The sequence below is a fragment of the Salmo salar genome, chromosome ssa15 (assembly GCF_905237065.1).
Source record: "Salmo salar chromosome ssa15, Ssal_v3.1, whole genome shotgun sequence".
In the NCBI taxonomy this organism is placed as follows: Eukaryota; Metazoa; Chordata; class Actinopteri; order Salmoniformes; family Salmonidae; genus Salmo; species Salmo salar.
Window position 1 is genome coordinate 92438836 of NC_059456.1, and position 23852 is coordinate 92462687.

At 41.7% G+C, this 23852-nt stretch overlaps 3 protein-coding genes and 1 pseudogene across 4 annotated transcripts in view; 1 reads left to right on the forward strand and 3 right to left on the reverse strand.

Annotated features, from left to right (window-relative positions):
• Window positions 1-9842, forward strand: part of LOC106572606 (junctophilin-2-like) — a 29269-nt gene extending 19427 nt beyond the window's left edge. The window contains exons 3-6 of one of the 2 annotated variants that reach the window (XM_014146938.2): window positions 2899-3017; window positions 4935-5854; window positions 7653-7749; window positions 7972-9842. In XM_014146938.2, the coding sequence (XP_014002413.1) occupies window positions 2899-3017; window positions 4935-5854; window positions 7653-7733 (1120 nt within the window). In that variant the 3' untranslated portion in view covers window positions 7734-7749; window positions 7972-9842. The remainder of the gene's footprint in view (window positions 1-2898; window positions 3018-4934; window positions 5855-7652; window positions 7750-7971) is intronic. The other variant, XM_014146937.2, reaches the window with a different exon arrangement.
• A 4230-nt stretch (window positions 9843-14072) lies between these two features.
• Window positions 14073-18968, reverse strand: LOC106572604 (tubulin alpha-1C chain). Its single transcript, XM_014146936.2, has 4 exons — window positions 18519-18968; window positions 17028-17250; window positions 16774-16922; window positions 14073-16691 (listed from the first exon to the last, which is right to left on the reverse strand). The coding sequence occupies exons 1-4, from the start codon at window positions 18519-18521 to the stop codon at window positions 15717-15719; spliced, it is 1350 nt and encodes a 449-aa protein (XP_014002411.1). The 5' UTR covers window positions 18522-18968; the 3' UTR covers window positions 14073-15716.
• Window positions 18969-19264: 296 nt separating this feature from the next.
• On the reverse strand, window positions 19265-20321 carry LOC123727341 (tubulin alpha-1 chain-like; annotated as a pseudogene).
• Window positions 20322-20330: 9 nt separating this feature from the next.
• On the reverse strand, window positions 20331-23788 carry LOC123727340 (tubulin alpha-1C chain). The gene is made up of 4 exons (XM_045696290.1): window positions 23133-23788; window positions 21642-21864; window positions 21388-21536; window positions 20331-21305 (listed from the first exon to the last, which is right to left on the reverse strand). The coding sequence occupies exons 1-4, from the start codon at window positions 23133-23135 to the stop codon at window positions 20331-20333; spliced, it is 1350 nt and encodes a 449-aa protein (XP_045552246.1). The 5' UTR covers window positions 23136-23788.
• Between the last annotated feature and the right edge of the window lie 64 nt (window positions 23789-23852).

Consider the following 23852-nt stretch of genomic DNA (forward strand, 5'->3'; position numbering starts at 1 on the left):
AACTCCACACAACAGCCCTATAAAATATGTTTTTAAAGATGAAATATTGTAAACAATAATCTCTGTAGTATTTTGGTCCATCTGAGTCTGGTTTTGGATTGTTACAGTAACGTTGGTTCTTACAGCACAACCCCTGAGTTTTTGGTTCGTATCAGTATTCATCTCTTTGACTAAAGGGCTAGCTGGCTATAAGGCATGGGAACCGACTCTTAAGTGTTAGGGATGTTCTCTTTGCTTTTTATAGTCCAGCCAAAGTATCTTTCCAAATAAATAGGAGGGGAATGAGGTCCATGGGGTGCTTGGGTTTGCAATGGCAACAGCGATCACCTAAAACCTAGTGAAAGGGTAGCAGAATATCCCAATCATTTTCACAGACAATTGTCACGATCAATGATCAGAATCTGATTAACAATATTTCAGCTTTTAGGTCAGATCTGTTTATTTGAACATTTGAATATTTGATCACAATGATGTAAGTAACTACAGATTTAGCCATTGTGAAGTTTAACAGACAGGGTTCACTGAAGATGCACTGTTGTGGTCCTTTGCTCCGCTAGGAGCTATAACCTCTTGAGACCCAGCAATACATTTTTGTCCTGTCTAGGGGACATTCGTTTTTGGTCCGTAACTCTAAAGCCACACATGCCACTGTGTACCTTTTTAGAGGACATTCTGGGCTTTTCAATGATATTTCATGTGTGGGGGTGTCACCGTGTGTAATTACCAATTTTGTGAGTGAAATTGTTTCTAATGGGTAAATATCTCAGGAATAGTTTGAGTTTTCAGAGTAGTGTAATAATTTTTTCACATTAAATAAGAGCTTAATAAAAGCTTGTTAATACATGTCCTCTGTAGTGGAAATCAGGATGCTCTAACTATGTTTTATACCCACTGTCCCCATTTACTGTAATACTAAATGTTTCATAATTACCAATCAACTGAGTCCTAATGGCCAATACAGTGCACATACAATAAAAAGTAAATACAAATATTTGTTCAATGTATTTTTCTTTGTAACATGTTTTTTTTCACCCCAAACATTTATGTGATGTAAAAAAAAAAGTATATATACAGTGCATTCGGAAAGTATTCAGACCCCACATTTTGTTACGTTACAGCCTTATTCTAAAATGGATTTTAAAAAAAATCTCATCAATCTACACACAATACCCCAGAATTACAAAGAAAAAAATGTTTTTTAGAAATTGTGCAAATGTATTACAAATAAAAAATGGATATATCACATTTACAGAAGTATTCAGAACCTTAACTCAGTACTATCTTGAAGTACCTTTGGCAGTGATTACATGCTTGGGTTTTCTTGGCTATGACGCTACAAGCTTGGCACACCTGTATTTGGGGGAATTTCTCCCATTCTTCATTGCAGATCCTCTCAAGCTCTGTCAGGTTGGATGGGGAGCATCGCTGCACAGCTATTTTCAGGTCTTTCCAGAGATATTGATTGGGTTCAAGTCTGGGCTCTGGCTGGGCCAGTCAAGGACATTCAGAGACACTCCTGCATTGTCTTGGCTGTGTGCTTAGGGTCGTTGTCCTGTTGGAAGTTTAACCTTCGCCCCAGTCTGAGGTCCTGAGCGCTCTGGAGCAGGTTTTCATCAAGGATCTCTCTGTACTTTGCTCCATTCATCTTTGCCTCGATCCTAACTAGTCTCCCAATCTCTGCTGCTGAAAAACATCCCCACAGCATGATGCTGCCACCACCATGCTTCACTGTAGGGATGGTGCCAGGTTTCCTCCACACGTGACGCTTGGCATTCAGTCCAAAGAGTTCAATCTTGGTTTCATCAGACCAGAGAATCTTGTTTCTCATGGTCTAAGAGTGCTTTAGGTACCTTTTGGCAAACTCCAAGCTGAGGACTGGCTTCCATAAAGGCCTGATTGGTGGAGTGCTGCAGAGATGGGTGTCCTTCTGGAAGGTTCTCCCATCTCCACAGAGGAACTCTGGAGCTCTGTCAGAGTGACCATTGGGTTCATGGTCACCTCCCTGACCAAGGCCCTTCTCCCCCGATTGTGTAGTTTGGCCGGGCGGCCAGCTTTAGGAAGAGTCTTGGTGGTTCCAAACTTCTTCCATTTAAGAATGATGGAGGCCACTTTGTTCTTGGGGACCTTCAATGCTGCAGAAATGTTTTGGTACCCTTCCCCAGATCTGTGACTTGACACAATCCTGTCTCGGAACTCTACGGACAATTCCTTCATTGGTTTTTGCTTTGACATGCACTGTCAACTGTGGGATCTTATATTGACAGGTGTGTGCCTTTCCAAATCATGTCCAAGCATTTGAATTTACAACAGGTGGACTCCAATCAAGTTGTAGAAACATCTTAAGGATGACCAGTGGAAACAGGATACACCTGAGCTCAATTTCGAGTCTCATAGCAAAGGGTCTGAATACTTATGTAAATAAGGTATTTCTGTTTGTTTTTTGTAATACATTTGCAAAAATGTATGGGATATTGTATTGGGGCTCCCGGGTGGCGCAGCGGTCTAAGGCATTGCATCTCACTACAGACACCCTGGTTCGAATCCAGGCTGTATCACAACCGGCAATGATTGGGAGTCCCATAGGGTGGCGCACAATTGGCCCAGCGTCATCCGGGTTTGGCTGGCGTAGGCCATCATTGTAAATACTAATTTGTTCTTAACTGACTTGCCTAGTTAAATAAAAAAATAGTGTGTAGTTTGATGAGGGAAAACATTTATTTAATCAATTTTAGAATAAGTCTGTAGTGTAACAAAATGTGGAAAAAGTCAAGGGGTCTGAATACTTTCTGAATGCACTGTATATAATATATCAGGAGGATAAGGAATAAGTCAAGTAAGTCATTGTTAGCTTGGGTTTGTGGATATTGAGTAAATTAGGCTTTGTTTGTTTCCCTGCAGGACGACCCATGCTAAGGCCAAGTCAGATGCTGCCGATCAGGCTTCCCAGGCCTCCAACCAGGAGTCCAGCGTCGCCAGGGTGGTGGCCAGGGAACTGTCCCCTTCCTTCTATCAGCCAGGTATGTGAAGTGGACTTCTCAACTGTATGATCCAGGAGATACAGTAGCAAGAACCTGTATATCCAGGCTTTCTCACATAGCTTCCAATAGCCAAGTGCTGTACAAGCCTTGGAAGAACAGTAATGCAATACTTTCAAGAACAGTATTGAAAAGTGAATTGAACGATATTACAAGATTTTAAAAGCGAAGTAAAGTCCTGTTCATGGTATCTAGCACCTTGCTGTACAGACCGATAGAAAGATCTGTCTTGCTGCTGTTGCTGTTCTTTGCTTGGCTGAGGTAGGCTCTCCGCAAGGGTAGTCACCTTTGAAGGTCTAAAAAAAGAAGCGTCTTACTTGGGCAGAGGGATCATATCAGTTTCCAGACAGGTCTGTCAGTGGCCCAGGGCCACACAGTGTGCCCATGCATTTCTTTCCCCTCTCAGTCACTCACTACCTACCCAGGACACCGTGGAGTGCTTAGCAGATCTAAAAGGACACTGATAACAAGTTGTCACTGACTGTTGAGTGCCTGCCTGAAATGTCTGTGTCTTATGGTACAAATGGGCATACCCCACTGTGAATTCCACCATCAACTATCCCTCACACAAAGCTGACAGGGAGAAACAGTGCTAGAGGATATAATATTTCCCAGATTCTACCTGCAAGAATTTTCCTGGATCTTCTTGAATGAAAAATTGGGAGCTAAACAACACTATGTGATCGATCTTTTCTCACTCCATCTGTTAGTCTTTTTGTCTGGGTCCGTGTTTGCTTGCCTGCACTTTAGGTCAGATAGTAAGTGGTTACATCAGAGCCTGTAAATAGAAGGCTCTGACAAGTCAGTATTTCAAATCCTACCATGCAGAATTATGTTATAGGTTGTACATCAAGAACCAGCTAGCAGTTCATATTTCCTTAGGCCTATATTACAGACTCAACTTGTTTGGATTGGCATATTGCAATTCAGCTGTTAAGATTAAAGGTCCACTCTGTGATATTTACAGCCTAAAGTACCATGTTTTTTCATCAGACTGTGAAAATGAGAACTATGAATAATCAATCTTAATTGGATCTTTAATGGGATCAGCAGTTGCTCTGTTCTCAGTTCAGCTGTAGTCACCCCACATGAGGTTTTCTAGCTAGACGTTCCTGGGGTGACTGGAACTGGACTGTGTTACAAGCAGACAGAGTGGCTCCAAATACCCCTCAAATAGAGACCTTGGTGATCCCCGGAAAATCCATCCTTCACTGTCTCCACTTCTTAGCTAAACAAATTAGTCTGATCTTTATCTAGTCTGATCTAGTCTTACATATTGGCCAAACCGGCACAGTGCGTGCGCCATCGTGCGCATGTTGATTTTGTCTGTCCCCACCAGACGCTTTCTTGGCACGAAGGTTAAAATACCAAAAACAACTGTGAACCAACTATATTAATTTGGGGACAGGTCGAAACACACATGAAACATTCATGGACATTTAGCTAGCTTGGTTTGTTATTTTACCTGAAATGACAATGGTCCTTTTTTTCTGGATCTTTGTGGAATTTTTACCCATTTTGAGTCCTACAAAATCTTGTGTTCTCTACTCTGACAATCCACAGATAAAAGAGGAAACTTAGTTTGTTTTTCTTTAATCTCTCCTCGTTTATATTTCAATCACCCACGTGGGTTAGTATGCTCGTGAAAACCAATAAGTAGATGGAAGAGGCGGGACTTGCAGCTCATCAAGTGTCTCAAATAGAACCAAGTTCTATTTTAGCTCCTGGCTACGCAAACGCCCGTGAGCAGTTTTGATAATTTGATTGAATAACATGTATGTGTACATTTATTTTGCAACGCTCACCGTGCACACAACGTGGCCAGTCTAGTCAGGGTGTTAGCTTGTTGTTGAGATTAGAATCTCATGAAACATAACATTTATTCATGTTGTTCCACAGGCCCAGAGTACATGAAAAAGAGAGCATTACAGGAGATCTCAGAGGCCAATGAGCACACAGACCCTATAATGCATGAGCAACTGTTAGCAGAGCAGCCACTGACACCTGCTGAAAGCCCAATGCTGCACGACAGGCCTGGCTCCACTCCAGCCTGCACACCCTCCCCCAGTCCGGCCATCACCCCTCCAGCATCCAGGCACTCCAAACAGGGCAGCATCAGCAAAGAGGACTCCCATCTGCTCGGCCCTGCTGGCTGGAACGGGGACAAAAGTGGTGGAAGTCGGGGGAGCAGCCGTCCCAACAGCAGAACCAACAGCCGACCCACCACCCCCTCGTCCAATGTGGCCACCACCACTCCCGCCCCTGCCACTGCTCCCCCTGAAGAGTGCCCCACTTCTGCCCCCATCCTTAGCAGCCGGGGGAACTCCCGCGCCTCCAGCCGCCTGAGCAACAAGATAGAGCAGGGCTCCGACCTGGAGATCAAGCCCCTGGAGAAGACGGCCTCTGAGGCTAAAGTGTCCGACGCTACTCCCTTGGTAAGGACCAGTGTCACCTACTCAGAAGAAGAAGTCCCACCCCCTCATCCCGCCTCCAAAGAGTCTTCCAAAGCTGCCGTCACCCCCGAGCTTAATGAGGCAGAGCCCAAACAAAGAACAGAGTCGGTCAATGAACGACCAGTGTCTGCTGTATCTGAGAGCAAACCAGGGTCCAGCGCTCAGTCTGTTAATAAAGTGTCACCCAAGCCATCGCCGTCACCCAAGCCATCGCCAAAACGAGAGGCCAGTCCGGCTTCAAAACCTGCCACACCTGCACCCAAACCAGCACCTAAGGTTGAACCCAAAGCGGAGGCCAAGCTGATGAAGAACATGGTAAAGAGCCCAGGTACAAGTGAAGTTACAGAGCTAGATGAATTTGAGCAGGTAAGGCAATTCAAGCAATCAATATCTCATGTAATGAACAGTTTTGAGAACAAATTCAGTCAAATGAAGACTCTTCTTACATGTTCTGTAGTATATTCTCCCATGACCTGACTTCTAAAAGTAGACTCATAACATACAGTAGGTCCTCTCTCCTCTAAGTGCAAATTTGTAACATGATGTTACTCTGGAGACTGACGTTGGTGCTGGTCCTTTAAACCAGACTAATCAGACTCCCTATCTCAGTAACCTCCCCTCCTTTACTCCGTTATGTTAATAATTACCCCTCTAGTTATGTTTCTACATATTCTCAACGGCATGTACTTTTTGACTAACACAATCAAGACAATTCTCCCATTTCTGATTGGGAGCGTACAAGTGAAATTATGAACAGATTACATGACAAACATTTTTCTCCAGCAACCAACAGCTACCATCAGTAGCTCTAAGTAGCTAAGATAATTCCTATTTTGTCATCCAGATGACCAATTCCCATCAATGAAAATATGTAAATAAACATAGGTGACTATTACATAGGTGTTTACAGAAGCAACAGTTGTTTGTTCGGAATTATTATGTAGATTTTAGATGCCGTGCAGACTAGGGGTTTGACTGGTACGTGAGCCCTAAGCAGTCTGCCCTATAAGGCATGTATTCTAGGGGGTTTTCCAATAGCCCAGGCCCCCTGTGTTGAAAGGGGCTTACTGCATATGAGAACCTACCAGTCGGCCACAGCTGATGTACCGTAATTTCCGGACTATTAAGTGCACCTGAATATAAGCCGCACCCACTGAATTTTTAAAAAAGTATTATTTTGAACATAAATAAGCCGCACATGTCTATAAGCCGCAGGTGCCTACCGGTACATTGAAACAAATTAACTTTACACAGGCTTTAACGAAACACGGCTTGTAACAAAAATAAATAGGCTTTAACGAAACACGGCTTGTAACAAAAAATAAAAAATTAGCAGTAAGCTTTAGTTGTCTTTTTGCACTGAGTCAATTCCTCACGCTGCTGTTTCCAACGTCTTATCATCGACTCATTAAGACCAAGCTCCCGTGCAGCAGCTCTATTTCCTTTTCCAACAGCCAGATCAATCGCCTTCAACTTGAAAGCTGCATCATATGCATTTCTCCGTGTCTTTGCCATGATGAGGGTGACAAAATGACTACCGTAATCAGAATGATGGGAAGTTTGAGAGCACTCGATTTAATCTAAACAGTAAACAAAAAAGTTGTTTGACCTTAACCCGTTCGGCAATTTCATTGGTCTAATGAAAGCTTCATGCCGCCAAAAAACTGAGCACGTCACAGAATGTGTTTTTTTTTTAAGAAAAAAAATGGAAAGCGGGAAAAATCCATATATTAGCCGCGTCATTGTTTAAGCCGCGAGGTTCAAAGCTGGGAAAAAGTTGCGGCTTATGGTCCGGAATTTACGGTAGACAGATTGTGTTGCTTATAATGCAGCAGCTTCTCTCCCCGTCACCAAATTTAAAAAATGTTGTTACTAGAGTCATTACAAAATTGCTACACAGGAATAGATTCAGCTTCATTGTAAAATGTTACCATAAGGATCATTGAGATTTTATGTTCATCCCATTCATATTGCTGATGTTTTATAGATCTATAGGAGTTTAAATGTACTTTACCGGTATATTCATTGTTCTAATAACATCTGCTGCTATCTTGACTGCTACTATCTTGAACAGGTCTGTCTTGCAGAATTTATCACAACATGATAAACCTGTATAAATAAAGGTTAAATAAAACATTAAATATATCTACTCTCTCTTTTGCAGGGTCCAAACACCATCATGATAACCATGGTGATTCTGCTCAACATTGGCCTGGCCATTCTCTTCGTACACATCTTGTCATGAAACTCTGTCGACTCAGGTAACTAACACAGCTCTCTGACTGTCCTGCCAGTTACAGATATACACTGAAAGGCACCTGTTGCTTTTGTTTCAAGCAGTCAAAACACAATGGCGCTCAACTTCTTACCCTTGCAACATGTGAGGAAATGTCTGTTTGATCTGATTACACCAAAAGTTACTGTTTTGACTCTGAGGTACTTCAAGGTGATAATGTTGATGAGACATATTAACTTGTCTTCAGATTTGTTTTGTCTGCTTGAACTTTTCCCCACAGGTCACCAGCTTGCGTTGGTGTTGAGGTAAGATTGGCCACATTTTTAAGCAAGGATCATCCAGAACAAAGAGACTACCAAGAAATTCAAGCCTTATATGGAAGGAAACTGACAACAGCTTCTCCACACACAGCCTCTTGTGACTGTGTTGAGGCTCTTTGAGGCCAAACTGATTTTCAGAGTCTTGGAATATCTGTAGTTGAATTGAAGGACATATGAATCCTTATGAATCAAGACTGAAGGACATCAATGAATCTGAATGTCACGAAGAGGGTCTGAATGGACACTGTGCTTGTAAAGGGGGGATCCACTGGTGAGTTTCAGAATCTACACTGGAGATGGTGTTGCATGTTATACACAAGTTAAGTCTACGCTATCAAATGGCTTAACACCGACAGATTAGAGTGGTTGTTGACTGGACAGGTGAGGTTGTGTTCACACAGTTAGCCCAATTCTGATATTTTTTCCTCTTAATTGGTCTTTTGACCAATCAAATCAGATCTTTTCACAGCAGATCTTTTTTTTAGAGATGATCTGATTGGTCAAAAGACCAATTAGTGAAAAAAATATCAGAATTGGGCTGTCTGTCTAAACGCAGCCTAAGTGTCATTAAATAATTAGTTATGTAATTAGATATTCATTTAACTGATAGCTTGCCTATAGAAATGTAATCTCTTCGAAAATCTCAAATAAACTGAATATCCATCACTCATTTTTTCCTTGAAATTTAGATTGATAGATCAGGGTTTCCCAAACTCGGTCGTCTGGACCCCAAGGGGTGGACGTTTTGGTGTTTGCCCTAGCACTACACAGCTGTTTCAAATAATCAACTAATCATCATTAGAATCAGCCGTATAGTGTTAGGGCATAAAACCAAAACGTACACCCCTTGGTGTCCCGAGAACCGTGTTTGGGAAACGCTGAGATAGATGAAGACAGTAAAGATTAGCTGTTTGGGGGGTAATACTCAGTGTTCAAATTTATTTAGAAAAAAAATATATTATGCCACCATTAGATTATCTGTTTTATTTTTTTGCCATATTCTCAACTTTCTTCAGTAGACATCAGTAAAGACATCTCAGTCTCTTTGACGTCACAGGGCTCTTGTAAGACATGAAATACAGAATATTGATTCGACAAAGCCTGAGAATCAGTGATTCTTTTAATCACGATGGCAACGCAACCCACCACAGCAGTGCAATGTAATGTATGGTTATGTTTTCACATCAAATATTTGCTTTCCAAGGCAAATGTTTGAGTGAGTCACACTGGACTTGTGTTTAAAACAATATCTGTAATGGGAGTGGTACTGCACTAATAAAAGGCATTGTATAGTTCAGTAAGAGGTTTTCAAATGACACAGAATAGAGGATACATTTTAGGACTTTAACCAGTGTGTGGTATTGAATTTCTGGTGTAATGTCTACTGTATGTAAACTGTTTTCTGTTTGTCTGATCAAAAGTAAGGTAAAACACCCTATTTTATGGTTTGATTTCAATAAAAGCATGACTCAATGGAGTCACAGTGATAAATGTGGGTGGGTGGGGGGTCAATTCTGTCAAAACAATTGGGGAACATTTTGTGAAGATTTTGAGAGGGTAATTATTTGAACAAATGGGTTTGCTTTGTTAGAATGTAATTGTGAGCAATTGTTTAGGGATTTTGTTGGTCTGTATGTTTGAGTAGGTCACACTATTTAAAATGCATTTCATTCAGAACAACAGTTTGTGCTTCAAAATCAATTAAGCAGATTTTCCTCCCAACTTTTGTAAGCATCTGGGCACTGTTTGTTTGCGTGTGTGTTTTTGTACCTTTTTGAAGTACACATATTTTAATCTATGAAAGTATTCTGTTGTTGCATTTTTGAGTAATATCCAATCCCACATATATATATATATATTTATTTTTTTGTAGAGTCAATGAGATTATATCTCATGTTTGGGGGAGAGTGGAAAATGTAGCGTATTTTAATGGAGAGCACTCTGAGATTGTGCACTGTCTAAATCATTATTCCTAGCTTTATTTTCCCTTTTGTCCCAAAAGGTTGTCTTCGCCTCAAAAGATGATTGATAAATAAGTGGAAAAAAACATTTGAGATAAGGTACTCTTGCCAGTTTCCTGGTAATGTAAAAGAGGACTCAGATCTATTTCCTTACTGTTTCAACTCCCCTCTATGGACAATGCACTTGATATCATGGTCATAACTACATAAGACTCCCTACCAGTTTCCTTACTCTCCATGACATTATTTTGTAAAACATCAAAAGTTTCTGTACATATTTTCATTGCAATAATACACTAAAGAGGCCCACAATCAGAAGTGACTTTAGTTTGACCCAGGAGCCGACATGTATTTATTTAAAAAGCTCTTAGATGTAATGTCCCCTGTTTATGGGACCTGCGTGGTTCTGGTACCGGTTTTGACTGCCATTTTCACTTATAAATCAATCTGTGGACACTATAGATCGAAATGGCTTGCATTGAGTAATAGCCCTGGTTCCCACGGACACCGTATTATATTTTCTGAGTGTGTGTGACGAAGGATGTGAAATCTGAAACCACTTGAATCTGGGATGCCCCTCCTTCCATTAAATGTGCTCCCCCGACTGTCCATCAACTCCTGGCTGAACCTTATGTCAAAGCAACTGACAAAGCACATGCCTGCAATCCTTACATCCTAGCGCACCAGGAGAGTGTAGCATATTTAGCATATCACTGTAGCATATTTAGATATCGATTTATAGCCATTCATCTAAAATTATGAATGGATTTTTAAACAAAAAAAACCTTTCTCTTTGTCATAGACAAATACTAATATGAGAAGAAATATTAACAAGTTCAGGAAGCAAAGCTAGAGCTCTGTGAGACGTTCACTGTGATGAGGGCAGATGTCTTGATCAAGAGAGACCTCTAGAAAATGTGCACATTTTCTCTAACGCTAAACATAAAAATACTGTACACTACATGACCAAAAATATGTGGAGACCTGCTCGTCAAACATCTATTTCCAAAATCATGGTAATTTATATGGAGATGGTCCCCCCTTTTCTGCTATATCAGCCTCCACTCTTCTGGGAAAGCATTCCACTAGATGTTGGAACATTTCTGCTGGGATTTGCTTCCATTCAGCCACAAAAGCATTAGTGTGGTCAGGCACTGATATTGGGCGATGAGGCCTGGCTCGGAGTTGGCGTTACAATTCATCCCAAAGGTATTCAATGGGTTTGAGGTCAGGCCTCTGTGCAGGCCAGTCAAGTTCTTCCACACCGATCAAGTTCTTCCACACCGATCTTCTATACAGAAACCATTTCTGTATAGAACTCGCTTTGTGCACTGGGGCATTGCCATGCTGAGACAGGAAAGGGCCTTCCCCAACGTTGGAAGCACAGAATCGTCTAGAGTGTCATTGTATGCTGTAGAGTTAAGAGTTTCCTTCACTGGAACTAAGGGGCCTAGACCGAACCATGAAAAACAGCCCCATACCATTATTCCTCCTCCACCAAACTTTACAATTGGCACTATGCATTGAGGAAGGTAGCGTTCTCCTGGCTTCCACCAAAGCCAGATTCGCCCGTTGGACTGCCAGATGGTGAAGTGTATTTCATCACTCCGGAGAATGCATTTCAACTGCTCCAGAGTCCAATGGAGGTGAGCTTTACACCACACCAGTCAATACTTGGCATTGCACATGGTGATTTAGGCTTGTGTGCGGCTGCTTGGCCATAGAAACCCATTTCATGAAGCTCCTGACGAACAGTTCTTGTGCTGATGTTGCTTCCAGAGACAGCTTGGAACTCGGTACTGAGTGTTGTAACCGAGGACAGACGATTTTTACGCGCTTCAGCGCTTCATGGTCCCGTTCGGTGAGCTTGTGTGGCCTACCACTTCGCCTGCCGTTGTTGCTCCAAGACATTTCCACTTCACAATAACAGTACTTACAGTTGACTAGTGTAGCTCTAGCAGGGCAGAAATTTGACCAACTGACTTGTTGGAAAGGTGACATCATATGACAGTGCCACAATGAAAGTCACTGAGCTCTTCAGTATAGGCCATTCTACTGCCAATGTTTGTCTATGGAGATTGCATGGCTGTGTGCACGATTTTATACACCTGTCAGCAACGGGTGTGGCTGAAATAGCCAAATCCACTAATTTGAAGGGATGTCCACATACTTTTGTATATATAGTGTATACTAATGTTTTATTTTTGTTAATTGAAATAAAATAAAAATATTACAGCGTATTTTGTGTAGATAAAAAAAGACAAATCAATTTTAATCCCAGTTTGTAATGCAACAAAATGTGTAAAAAGTCTTGAATATTTTCTGTAGGCATTTGGAAAGTTTTCAGACCCCATGACTTTTTCCACATTTTGTTACGTTACAGCCTTATTCTAAAATTGATTAAATAAATGTTTTCCTTATCAATCTACACACAATATCCCATAATGGCAAAGTGAAAACAGGTTTTCAGAAATGTTTGCAAATTAAAGCAGAAATACCTTATTTGCATAAGTATTCAGACCCTTTGCTATGAGACTCGAAATTGAGCTCAGGTGCATCCTGTTTCCATTGATCATCCTTGAGATGTTTCTACAACTTGATTGGAGTCTACCTTTGGTAAATTCAATTGATTGGACATGATTTGGAAAGGTACACACTTGTCTATATGAGGTCCCACAGTTGACAGTGCATGTCAGAGCAAAAACCAAGCCATGAGGTAGACGGAATTGTCTGTAGAGCTCCGACACAGGATTGTGTCAAGGCACAGATCTGGGGAAGGGTACCAATACATTTCTGCAGCATTGAAGGTCCCCAAGAACACAGTGGCGTCCATCATTCTTAAATGGAAGAAATTTGGACCCCCAAGACTCATCCTCTTCCAAACTGAGCAATCGGGGGAGAAGGGCCTTGGTCAGGGAGGTGACCAAGAACCTGATGGTCACTCTGACAGAGCTTCAGAGTTACTCTGTGGAGATGGGAGAACCTTCCAGAAGGACAACCATCTCTGTAGCATTCCACCAATCAGGTCTTTATGGTAGAGTGGCCAGACGGAGGCCACTACTCAGTAAAAGGCACATGACAGATCGCTTGGAGTTTGCCAAAAAGGCACCTAAAGGACTCTCAGTCCATGAGAAACAAATTCTCTGGTCTGATGAAACCAAGATTGAACTCTTTGGCCTGAATGCCAAGCATCACGTCTGGAGGAAACCTGGGACCATTCCTACTATGAATCATGGTGGTGGCAGCATCATGCTGTGGGGATGTTTTTCAGCTGCAGGGCCTGGGAGACTAGTCAGGATCGAGGGAAAGATTAAAGCAGCAAAGTACAGAGAGATCCTTGATGAAAACCTTCATATTTTATACATTTGTAAAAGAAAATCTAAAAAACAGTTTTTGCATTGTCATTATGGGGTATTGCGTGTAGATTGATGAGGGGGGAACAATTAAATCCATTTTAAAATAAGGCTGTAACATATCAAAATGTGGAAAAAGTCAAGGGATCTGAATACTTTCCGCTTGCACTCTATATGTTATTTTCTTCACGGGGTTCAAACCTCTTGAAGAGGTTGGTAGGCAAGTAACAACAATATAATTGTAAACGAGCCTACATCATGTTTTGCATCTGCAGTCGTCCAGTTTAGGTCCAATCTAGACACTTTGGGAACAGTATTTTTAAACCCCACCTGTCCTGTCCCACAGCTTGACAGATCTCCCCCATGACAGGGCAGGGTATGAATACCAGGACCTATTTTAGATCAGGGCTGTGAACTGGGACTGGGCTCTTCTCAGGTCTAGCTGGCTTTCACATTGGTAAATTGGAGAGTACATTTCACAGTTCACATTTCCAATTCACAATGAATGTAGATAACATAGAATGTAATATTCTCCATGTATTATTCATTTGCATTCTTAGGGTGAGAAAATGCAGAGTCTAGGTCTACCCTCTATGCAGCTTTGGCTGTGATTTTCTGAGTGTGTTGTTTTAAACCTACCTTCGTGATATTTTGTAGCATTCAGGAAAGTATTGATCTGTTGGGGTATGTATTGGGAATTGTTGCCCGTTCATGTTCACAGAAGGAAATGGACATGTATTTATTGCACGACACTGCCCTCTAGACATGAAAGTGGTTAGGTTGCAGAGCAAACTAACAAACACAAGCACCACTCTTAAAGAAAAGGTCTCATGACAAAGTTCAATACTGAAATTATTTAAACTTTAAGTTCTTTATGTTAGTAGTTAAAAAAACATATTTATAGATTATTATGAATCCATAATAGACAGCAGCGCTGAGGGAGGACAGCTCATAATAATGTCTGGAATGGAGTCAATGGAATGGTATCAAACACATCAAGCACGTGGTTTCCATGTGGTTGGTACCATTCCATTCACTCCATTCCATCCATTATTATGAGCTGTCGTCCCCTCAGCAGCCTCCACTGATAGACATTATTTGAAATTGTGTGATTGTTAACAGTGTTCCTAGAATCCAATGAATTTGTCTAAGCCACCAATATAAGAATACACATAAGGGAGAGGATTATAAACTAATGGTATGAACACCTCTAAAGGGGAACCTGAAAATTACGAAAAGTAAACATGTAGTTTTCCATACAATATACATTTCTTGTCAAAATTAAAGTGCTTTTTGGCTGAGGTTAGGAGTGTAGTGGATGGAAATAATAGAACATGTGGATCTATGGAATGGCAGAATGGAAAGATAAAGGTGGATATATAGAAAGGCAGAATGAAAAGATAAAGGTGGATATATAGAAAGGCAGAATGAAAAGATAAAGGTGGATATATGGAATGGGAGAATGAAAAGATAAAGGTGGACCTATGGAAAGGCAGAATGAAAAGATAAAGGTGGATATATGGAATGGGAGAATGAAAAGATAAAGGTGGATATATAGAAAGGCAGAATGAAAAGATAAAGGTGGATATATGGAATGGCAGAATGAAAAGATAAAGGTGGATATATGGAATGGGAGAATGAAAAGATAAAGGTGGATCTATGGAAAGGGAGAATGAAAAGATAAAGGTGGATATATGGAATGGGAGAATGAAAAGATAAAGGTGGATATATGGAAAGGGAGAATGAAAAGATAAAGGTGGATCTATGGAAAGGGAGAATGAAAAGGTAAAGGTGGATATATGGAATGGCAGAATGAAAAGGTAAAGGTGGATATATGGAATGGCAGAATGAAAAGATAAAGGTGGATCTATGGAAAGGGAGAATGAAAAGGTAAAGGTGGATCTATGGAAAGGGAGAATGAAAAGGTAAAGGTGGATATATAGAAAGGGAGAATGAAAAGATAAAGATGGATATATGGAATGGGAGAATGAAAAGATAAAGGTGGATATATAGAAAGGCAGAATGAAAAGATAAAGGTGGATATATGGAATGGGAGAATGAAAAGATAAAGGTGGACCTATGGAAAGGGAGAATGAAAAGATAAAGGTGGATATATGGAAAGGGAGAATGAAAAGGTAAAGGTGGATCTATGGAAAGGGAGAATGAAAAGATAAAGGTGGATCTATGGAATGGTAGAATGAAAAGATAAAGGTGGATATATGGAATGGGAGAATGAAAAGATAAAGGTGGATCTATGGAAAGGGAGAATGAAAAGGTAAAGGTGGATATATGGAAAAGAGAAAGGAAAGAAGAGGGTCATAAAGAGTTTGAAAGACAGAGAAAGAAAGACGGACATTTCTAATACTCTTCCCCGTCCTCATCTCCTTCACCACTGTCACGTCCCACCTCTTCATAATCTTTCTCCAGGGCTGCCATGTCCTCTCTGGCCTCAGCAAACTCTCCCTCCTCCATGCCCTCACCCACATACCAGTGCACAAAGGCACGTTTGGCGTACATCAGGTCAAACTTGTGGTCAAGCCGAGCCCAGGCCTCTGCCACAGCAGTGGTGTTGCTCAGCATGCACACAGCCCTCTGGACTTTGGCCAGGTCTCCACCAGGGACTACAGTGGGAGGCTGATAGTTGATGCCAATCTTGAAGCCAGTTGGACACCAGTCAACAAACTGAATGGAACGTTTGGTCTTGATGGTGGCAATGGCAGCATTGACATCTTTGGGTACCACGTCACCACGGTACAGAAGGCAGCATGACATGTACTTGCCGTGGCGAGGGTCACACTTCACCATCTGATTGGCTGGTTCAAAGCAGGCATTGGTTATTTCAGAGACAGTTAACTGCTCATGGTAAGCCTTCTCTGCAGAGATAACTGGAGCATAGGTGGCCAGAGGGAAATGGATACGGGGGTAGGGCACCAAGTTGGTCTGGAACTCTGTCAGATCAACATTGAGGGCACCATCAAATCGAAGGGAAGCAGTGATGGAAGAAACGATCTGGCTAATGAGCCTGTTGAGGTTGGTGTAGGTAGGACGCTCAATGTCGAGGTTCCTACGGCAGATGTCATAGATAGCCTCATTATCCACCATGAAGGCACAGTCAGAGTGCTCTAGGGTGGTATGGGTGGTCAGGATGGAGTTGTAGGGCTCCACCACAGCTGTGGACACCTGGGGAGCTGGGTAGATGGAGAACTCCAGCTTGGACTTCTTGCCATAGTCAACAGACAGGCGCTCCATCAGCAGGGAAGTGAAACCAGAGCCGGTGCCACCTCCAAAGCTGTGGAAAACCAGGAAGCCTTGAAGGCCTGTACACTGGTCAGCCTAAGGAGAAATAGAAACACATCAATGGAAGGACATTTATTTGCTAACATATTTTACTAATATTTTCATTCATCAAACCAACCAGTTTGCGGATCCTGTCCAGCACCAGGTCGATGATCTCTTTGCCAATAGTGTAGTGTCCACGAGCGTAGTTGTTGGCAGCATCCTCTTTGCCAGTGATGAGCTGTTCAGGATGGAATAACTGACGATAGGTCCCAGTACGCACCTCATCTGAGGAGAGAAAATGAACAGCTCATTAAGGCGCTCAATACCACAAAAGCAAAAAATAATTTCTAACAAACACCTTTGACTCAATGTAGGAAACATAAAGCTTACCAATAACTGTGGGCTCCAGGTCCACAAACACAGCCCTGGGGACATGCTTTCCAGCCCCAGTCTCACTGAAGAAGGTGTTGAAGGAGTCGTCTCCTCCTCCAATGGTCTTGTCACTGGGCATCTGTCCATCCGGCTGGATCCCATGCTCCAGGCAGTAGAGCTCCCAGCAGGCATTGCCAATCTGGACTCCAGCCTGACCCACGTGGACGGAGATGCACTCACGCTGGGAAAAGAGAGTTGTTTATGACTTTCTCAAACCAATAACTACTTTTAATTTGAAAATCGATCAAGTATGAACTATACACATAAGTCTAGTTATAGTCAAAAGGAAAATATATCCTTCATGTTCTACTGTACAATCTTCTGAAATAACTACTGGGCACAGATGTCAATTCAACACCCATCCCAAGTTGGTTCAGCGCAATTACATTGAAATGATGTGGAAACAACTTTGATTCAACCAGTGTGTGCCCAGTGGGCAAACTGTTATATCTGAGTACATCTTTGGGCACAAGAGACAATTGTACCAAAACATTCATCTAAAACTGGAATAGCAACAACAATATTTAATTTGTTCAAAAATGCCAATAGGATTGTTTGTTCTACTTTATTCTTAGCAACTCTGTAGGGGAGGAGAGGGAGGAGAGGTGTGGGCAAGGGGCATGACAGAAAATGCTTTCATTGTAGAGGAAGATAGGCTATCGGCTTAAACCAGAACACATGGGGACGCATCACCTGACTGAAGAAACAAGTGATCAGCTGTTGAACAGACAAACAGACAGTGTTTTTGAAGCCAAATGTCCGACATAGTTTACTGTGGGTGGTTCATTTGACAAATCATTCCCATCTGACCAACACAATGCATTTTACTTCAAATGTATTTAGTAGACCTTTAATGCTAACCAAATCTATTTTAATAAGCAATGTTAAATCAAGGTATTTAATATTGCACAAAAAAAATGTAATAGCATATCAGCAAAGCAGTTTGAACTTTGATATCATCAGAAATTCAGAAATATCTCATAAAATATTTGAGTTCTAAATACATTTTACAGGATAGACTTGTCTACTCATTACTTATAGCCTAGTTCATACACAAGGCAATTATTTGAATATATTATGAGTGTCAATGACCAAGTTTACATTTGCCTTTACAATAAGTAATCTTCCCTGGGTCACTTCCAATGCAGACAATCCAAACATCAAAGCAGAGAGAGATGTCACTGACAAATATGCCACTAAGCAGAGACATCCATTTTGACATCAAGTTTTGTTAGAGTAGTTGACTGGAATTATCAAAATAATTGGGACTGTTTAGCATTTTGGTTTGGGTTAGGCTACAAAACGAAATCTGTGTAAGTGTATGACTTTAAAAATCGTTTTAGTCGAATTGATGAATTGTGTTGAAGAAATAAAATAGAAACAGCCTTCATCCGAACACTGATACAAAATTATTGAAAGCAACAATAATAGTATTTGTTTTATACTCACCATGTTTAAGCTGAGAAGATTCAAGATGTGGTGCGGAGAAAATGAATCTTCTTTTAGTTCAACACTTACAGGCAGACCTTTAGGAGTCTGTAGTAAGAAGTCAGTGTGATACCAAATTCGGTGGGTGGGGCTATTTATAGTTCCACGATACAGTGGACAGACAGGCTTTGTCAAAACTGATTGGAAGATCTTATGATATGCCTTGTCCCAATTGGCTATCAGAGTAGAATACTGCACAGTGTCTCATAGGCATGTTGAAACTCTGCATGAGGGTTTTTCTCTGATATAAATGTAAGTATCTTCAGAGCCTACTTGTGCAAGTTGAAGTAACACTGTATAACTGCAGTTATATGTCTAAAATATTCCCATTCACTGTAGTATGCTGTATCCAGTGATTTTGCAGTTCAACTGCCCTTCTACAATTTCAGAATTCATATGTCACCAAATTATTAAGATTTTACTACATTGTAACTGCTGTATATTTTTGAGTTGCTCTTATCCAGAGCAGCTTAAAGGAACAACTAGGGTTAAGTGCCTTGCTCAAGGGCACAATGATACATTTTTCACCTAGTCATCTCTAGGATTCAAACCAGCAATCTTTCACTTAGTGGCCCAACGCTCTTTAAACCGCTAGACTATCTGCCTCCAAGGTGTATTGGATACAGATTCCTCTACTTCTTGTGAATATGTTGGAGTTTTGAAAACATAAAGTAATTTATGAAATAGTATACAACAAAACATATAGATGGGAATCAAGTTCAACACATTTTATTGACGAATCTTCAATGAAACACTCATTTTTTCCCTGTGACTGTCACTATGACAGGCCGGTTGTGTTTTAAACCTAAACAAGCAACAATAAAATATGAAACCGTAAAAATAAATGCATTGATTTTTTTTATTGTGCTTTTATAAGATATGGGAGCCAGGGGCATCCTTGCATGAACACTCAGTATTCCTCTCAATATTCCTCTCCATCCTCCATCCCCCTTGCCAGAGTCAACCCCTACCTCTTCATAATCCTTCTCCAGGGCTGCCATGTCCTCTTTGGCCTCAGAGAACTCTCCCTCCTCCATGCCCTCACCCACATACCAGTGCACAAAGACACGTTTGGCGTACATCAGGTCAAACTTGTGGTCAAGCCGAGCCCAGGCCTCTGCCACAGCAGTGGTGTTGCTCAGCATGCACAGAGCCCTCTGGACTTTGGCCAGGTCTCCACCACAGACTACAGTGGGGGACTGGTAGTTGATGCCAACCTTGAAACCAGTTAGTTGGGCACCAGTCAACAAACTGAATGGAACATTTGGTTTTGATTGTTGCAATAGCCGCATTGACATCTTTGGGCACCACATCACCACGGTACAGAAGGCAACATGCCATGTACTTGCCGTGGCGATGGTCACATTTCACCATCTGTTTAGCCGGCTCAAAGCAGGCATTGGTGATTTCTGCCACAGATAGCTGCTCATGGTAAGCCTTCTCTGCAGAAATAACTGGTGCATAGGTGGCCAGAGGGAACTGGATACGGGGGTAGGGCACCAAATTGGTCTGGAACTCTGTCAGATCAACATTGAGGGCACCATCAAATCGAAGGGAAGCAGTGATGGAGGAAACAATCTGGCTAATGAGCCTGTTGAGGTTGGTGTTGGTAAGATGCTCAATGTCGAGGTTCCTACGGCAGATGTCATAGATAGCCTCATTATCCACCATGAAGGCACAGTCAGAGTGCTCTAGGGTGGTGTGGGTGGTCAGGATGGAGTTGTAGGGCTCCACCACAGCTATAGAAACCTAAGCAGCTGGGTAGATGGATTTCTAATACTCTTCCCCGTCCTCATCTCCTTCACCACTGTCACGTCCCACCTCTTCATAATCTTTCTCCAGGGCTGCCATGTCCTCTCTGGCCTCAGCAAACTCTCCCTCCTCCATGCCCTCACCCACATACCAGTGCACAAAGGCACGTTTGGCGTACATCAGGTCAAACTTGTGGTCAAGCCGAGCCCAGGCCTCTGCCACAGCAGTGGTGTTGCTCAGCATGCACACAGCCCTCTGGACTTTGGCCAGGTCTCCACCAGGGACTACAGTGGGAGGCTGATAGTTGATGCCAATCTTGAAGCCAGTTGGACACCAGTCAACAAACTGAATGGAACGTTTGGTCTTGATGGTGGCAATGGCAGCATTGACATCTTTGGGTACCACGTCACCACGGTACAGAAGGCAGCATGACATGTACTTGCCGTGGCGAGGGTCACACTTCACCATCTGATTGGCTGGTTCAAAGCAGGCATTGGTTATTTCAGAGACAGTTAACTGCTCATGGTAAGCCTTCTCTGCAGAGATAACTGGAGCATAGGTGGCCAGAGGGAAATGGATACGGGGGTAGGGCACCAAGTTGGTCTGGAACTCTGTCAGATCAACATTGAGGGCACCATCAAATCGAAGGGAAGCAGTGATGGAAGAAACGATCTGGCTAATGAGCCTGTTGAGGTTGGTGTAGGTAGGACGCTCAATGTCGAGGTTCCTACGGCAGATGTCATAGATAGCCTCATTATCCACCATGAAGGCACAGTCAGAGTGCTCTAGGGTGGTATGGGTGGTCAGGATGGAGTTGTAGGGCTCCACCACAGCTGTGGACACCTGGGGAGCTGGGTAGATGGAGAACTCCAGCTTGGACTTCTTGCCATAGTCAACAGACAGGCGCTCCATCAGCAGGGAAGTGAAACCAGAGCCGGTGCCACCTCCAAAGCTGTGGAAAACCAGGAAGCCTTGAAGGCCTGTACACTGGTCAGCCTAAGGAGAAATAGAAACACATCAATGGAAGGACATTTATTTGCTAACATATTTTACTAATATTTTCATTCATCAAACCAACCAGTTTGCGGATCCTGTCCAGCACCAGGTCGATGATCTCTTTGCCAATAGTGTAGTGTCCACGAGCGTAGTTGTTGGCAGCATCCTCTTTGCCAGTGATGAGCTGTTCAGGATGGAATAACTGACGATAGGTCCCAGTACGCACCTCATCTGAGGAGAGAAAATGAACAGCTCATTAAGGCGCTCAATACCACAAAAGCAAAAAATAATTTCTAACAAACACCTTTGACTCAATGTAGGAAACATAAAGCTTACCAATAACTGTGGGCTCCAGGTCCACAAACACAGCCCTGGGGACATGCTTTCCAGCCCCAGTCTCACTGAAGAAGGTGTTGAAGGAGTCGTCTCCTCCTCCAATGGTCTTGTCACTGGGCATCTGTCCATCCGGCTGGATCCCATGCTCCAGGCAGTAGAGCTCCCAGCAGGCATTGCCAATCTGGACTCCAGCCTGACCCACGTGGACGGAGATGCACTCACGCTGGGAAAAGAGAGTTGTTTATGACTTTCTCAAACCAATAACTACTTTTAATTTGAAAATCGATCAAGTATGAACTATACACATAAGTCTAGTTATAGTCAAAAGGAAAATATATCCTTCATGTTCTACTGTACAATCTTCTGAAATAACTACTGGGCACAGATGTCAATTCAACACCCATCCCAAGTTGGTTCAGCGCAATTACATTGAAATGATGTGGAAACAACTTTGATTCAACCAGTGTGTGCCCAGTGGGCAAACTGTTATATCTGAGTACATCTTTGGGCACAAGAGACAATTGTACCAAAACATTCATCTAAAACTGGAATAGCAACAACAATATTTAATTTGTTCAAAAATGCCAATAGGATTGTTTGTTCTACTTTATTCTTAGCAACTCTGTAGGGGAGGAGAGGGAGGAGAGGTGTGGGCAAGGGGCATGACAGAAAATGCTTTCATTGTAGAGGAAGATAGGCTATCGGCTTAAACCAGAACACATGGGGACGCATCACCTGACTGAAGAAACAAGTGATCAGCTGTTGAACAGACAAACAGACAGTGTTTTTGAAGCCAAATGTCCGACATAGTTTACTGTGGGTGGTTCATTTGACAAATCATTCCCATCTGACCAACACAATGCATTTTACTTCAAATGTATTTAGTAGACCTTTAATGCTAACCAAATCTATTTTAATAAGCAATGTTAAATCAAGGTATTTAATATTGCACAAAAAAAATGTAATAGCATATCAGCAAAGCAGTTTGAACTTTGATATCATCAGAAATTCAGAAATATCTCATAAAATATTTGAGTTCTAAATACATTTTACAGGATAGACTTGTCTACTCATTACTTATAGCCTAGTTCATACACAAGGCAATTATTTGAATATATTATGAGTGTCAATGACCAAGTTTACATTTGCCTTTACAATAAGTAATCTTCCCTGGGTCACTTCCAATGCAGACAATCCAAACATCAAAGCAGAGAGAGATGTCACTGACAAATATGCCACTAAGCAGAGACATCCATTTTGACATCAAGTTTTGTTAGAGTAGTTGACTGGAATTATCAAAATAATTGGGACTGTTTAGCATTTTGGTTTGGGTTAGGCTACAAAACGAAATCTGTGTAAGTGTATGACTTTAAAAATCGTTTTAGTCGAATTGATGAATTGTGTTGAAGAAATAAAATAGAAACAGCCTTCATCCGAACACTGATACAAAATTATTGAAAGCAACAATAATAGTATTTGTTTTATACTCACCATGTTTAAGCTGAGAAGATTCAAGATGTGGTGCGGAGAAAATGAATCTTCTTTTAGTTCAACACTTACAGGCAGACCTTTAGGAGTCTGTAGTAAGAAGTCAGTGTGATACCAAATTCGGTGGGTGGGGCTATTTATAGTTCCACGATACAGTGGACAGACAGGCTTTGTCAAAACTGATTGGAAGATCTTATGATATGCCTTGTCCCAATTGGCTATCAGAGTAGAATACTGCACAGTGTCTCATAGGCATGTTGAAACTCTGCATGAGGGTTTTTCTCTGATATAAATGTAAGTATCTTCAGAGCCTACTTGTGCAAGTTGAAGTAACACTGTATAACTGCAGTTATATGTCTAAAATATTCCCATTCACTGTAGTATGCTGTATCCAGTGATTTTGCAGTTCAACTGCCCTTCTACAATTTCAGAATTCATATGTCACCAAATTATTAAGATTTTACTACATTGTAACTGCTGTATATTTTTGAGTTGCTCTTATCCAGAGCAGCTTAAAGGAACAACTAGGGTTAAGTGCCTTGCTCAAGGGCACAATGATACATTTTTCACCTAGTCATCTCTAGGATTCAAACCAGCAATCTTTCACTTAGTGGCCCAACGCTCTTTAAACCGCTAGACTATCTGCCTCCAAGGTGTATTGGATACAGATTCCTCTACTTCTTGTGAATATGTTGGAGTTTTGAAAACATAAAGTAATTTATG

Bases quoted from the DNA above. Each gene is read 5' to 3' on its own strand.
- LOC106572604 (XM_014146936.2), bottom strand. The intron at 16,923-17,027 runs GTAAGCTTTATG...TTCTCTCCTCAG, and splicing joins CCTGGAGCCCACAGTTATTG to ATGAGGTGCGTACTGGGACC. The intron at 16,692-16,773 runs GTTGGTTTGATG...ATTTCTCCTTAG, and splicing joins TGGACAGGATCCGCAAACTG to GCTGACCAGTGTACAGGCCT.
- LOC123727340 (XM_045696290.1), bottom strand. The intron at 21,537-21,641 runs GTAAGCTTTATG...TTCTCTCCTCAG, and splicing joins CCTGGAGCCCACAGTTATTG to ATGAGGTGCGTACTGGGACC. The intron at 21,306-21,387 runs GTTGGTTTGATG...ATTTCTCCTTAG, and splicing joins TGGACAGGATCCGCAAACTG to GCTGACCAGTGTACAGGCCT.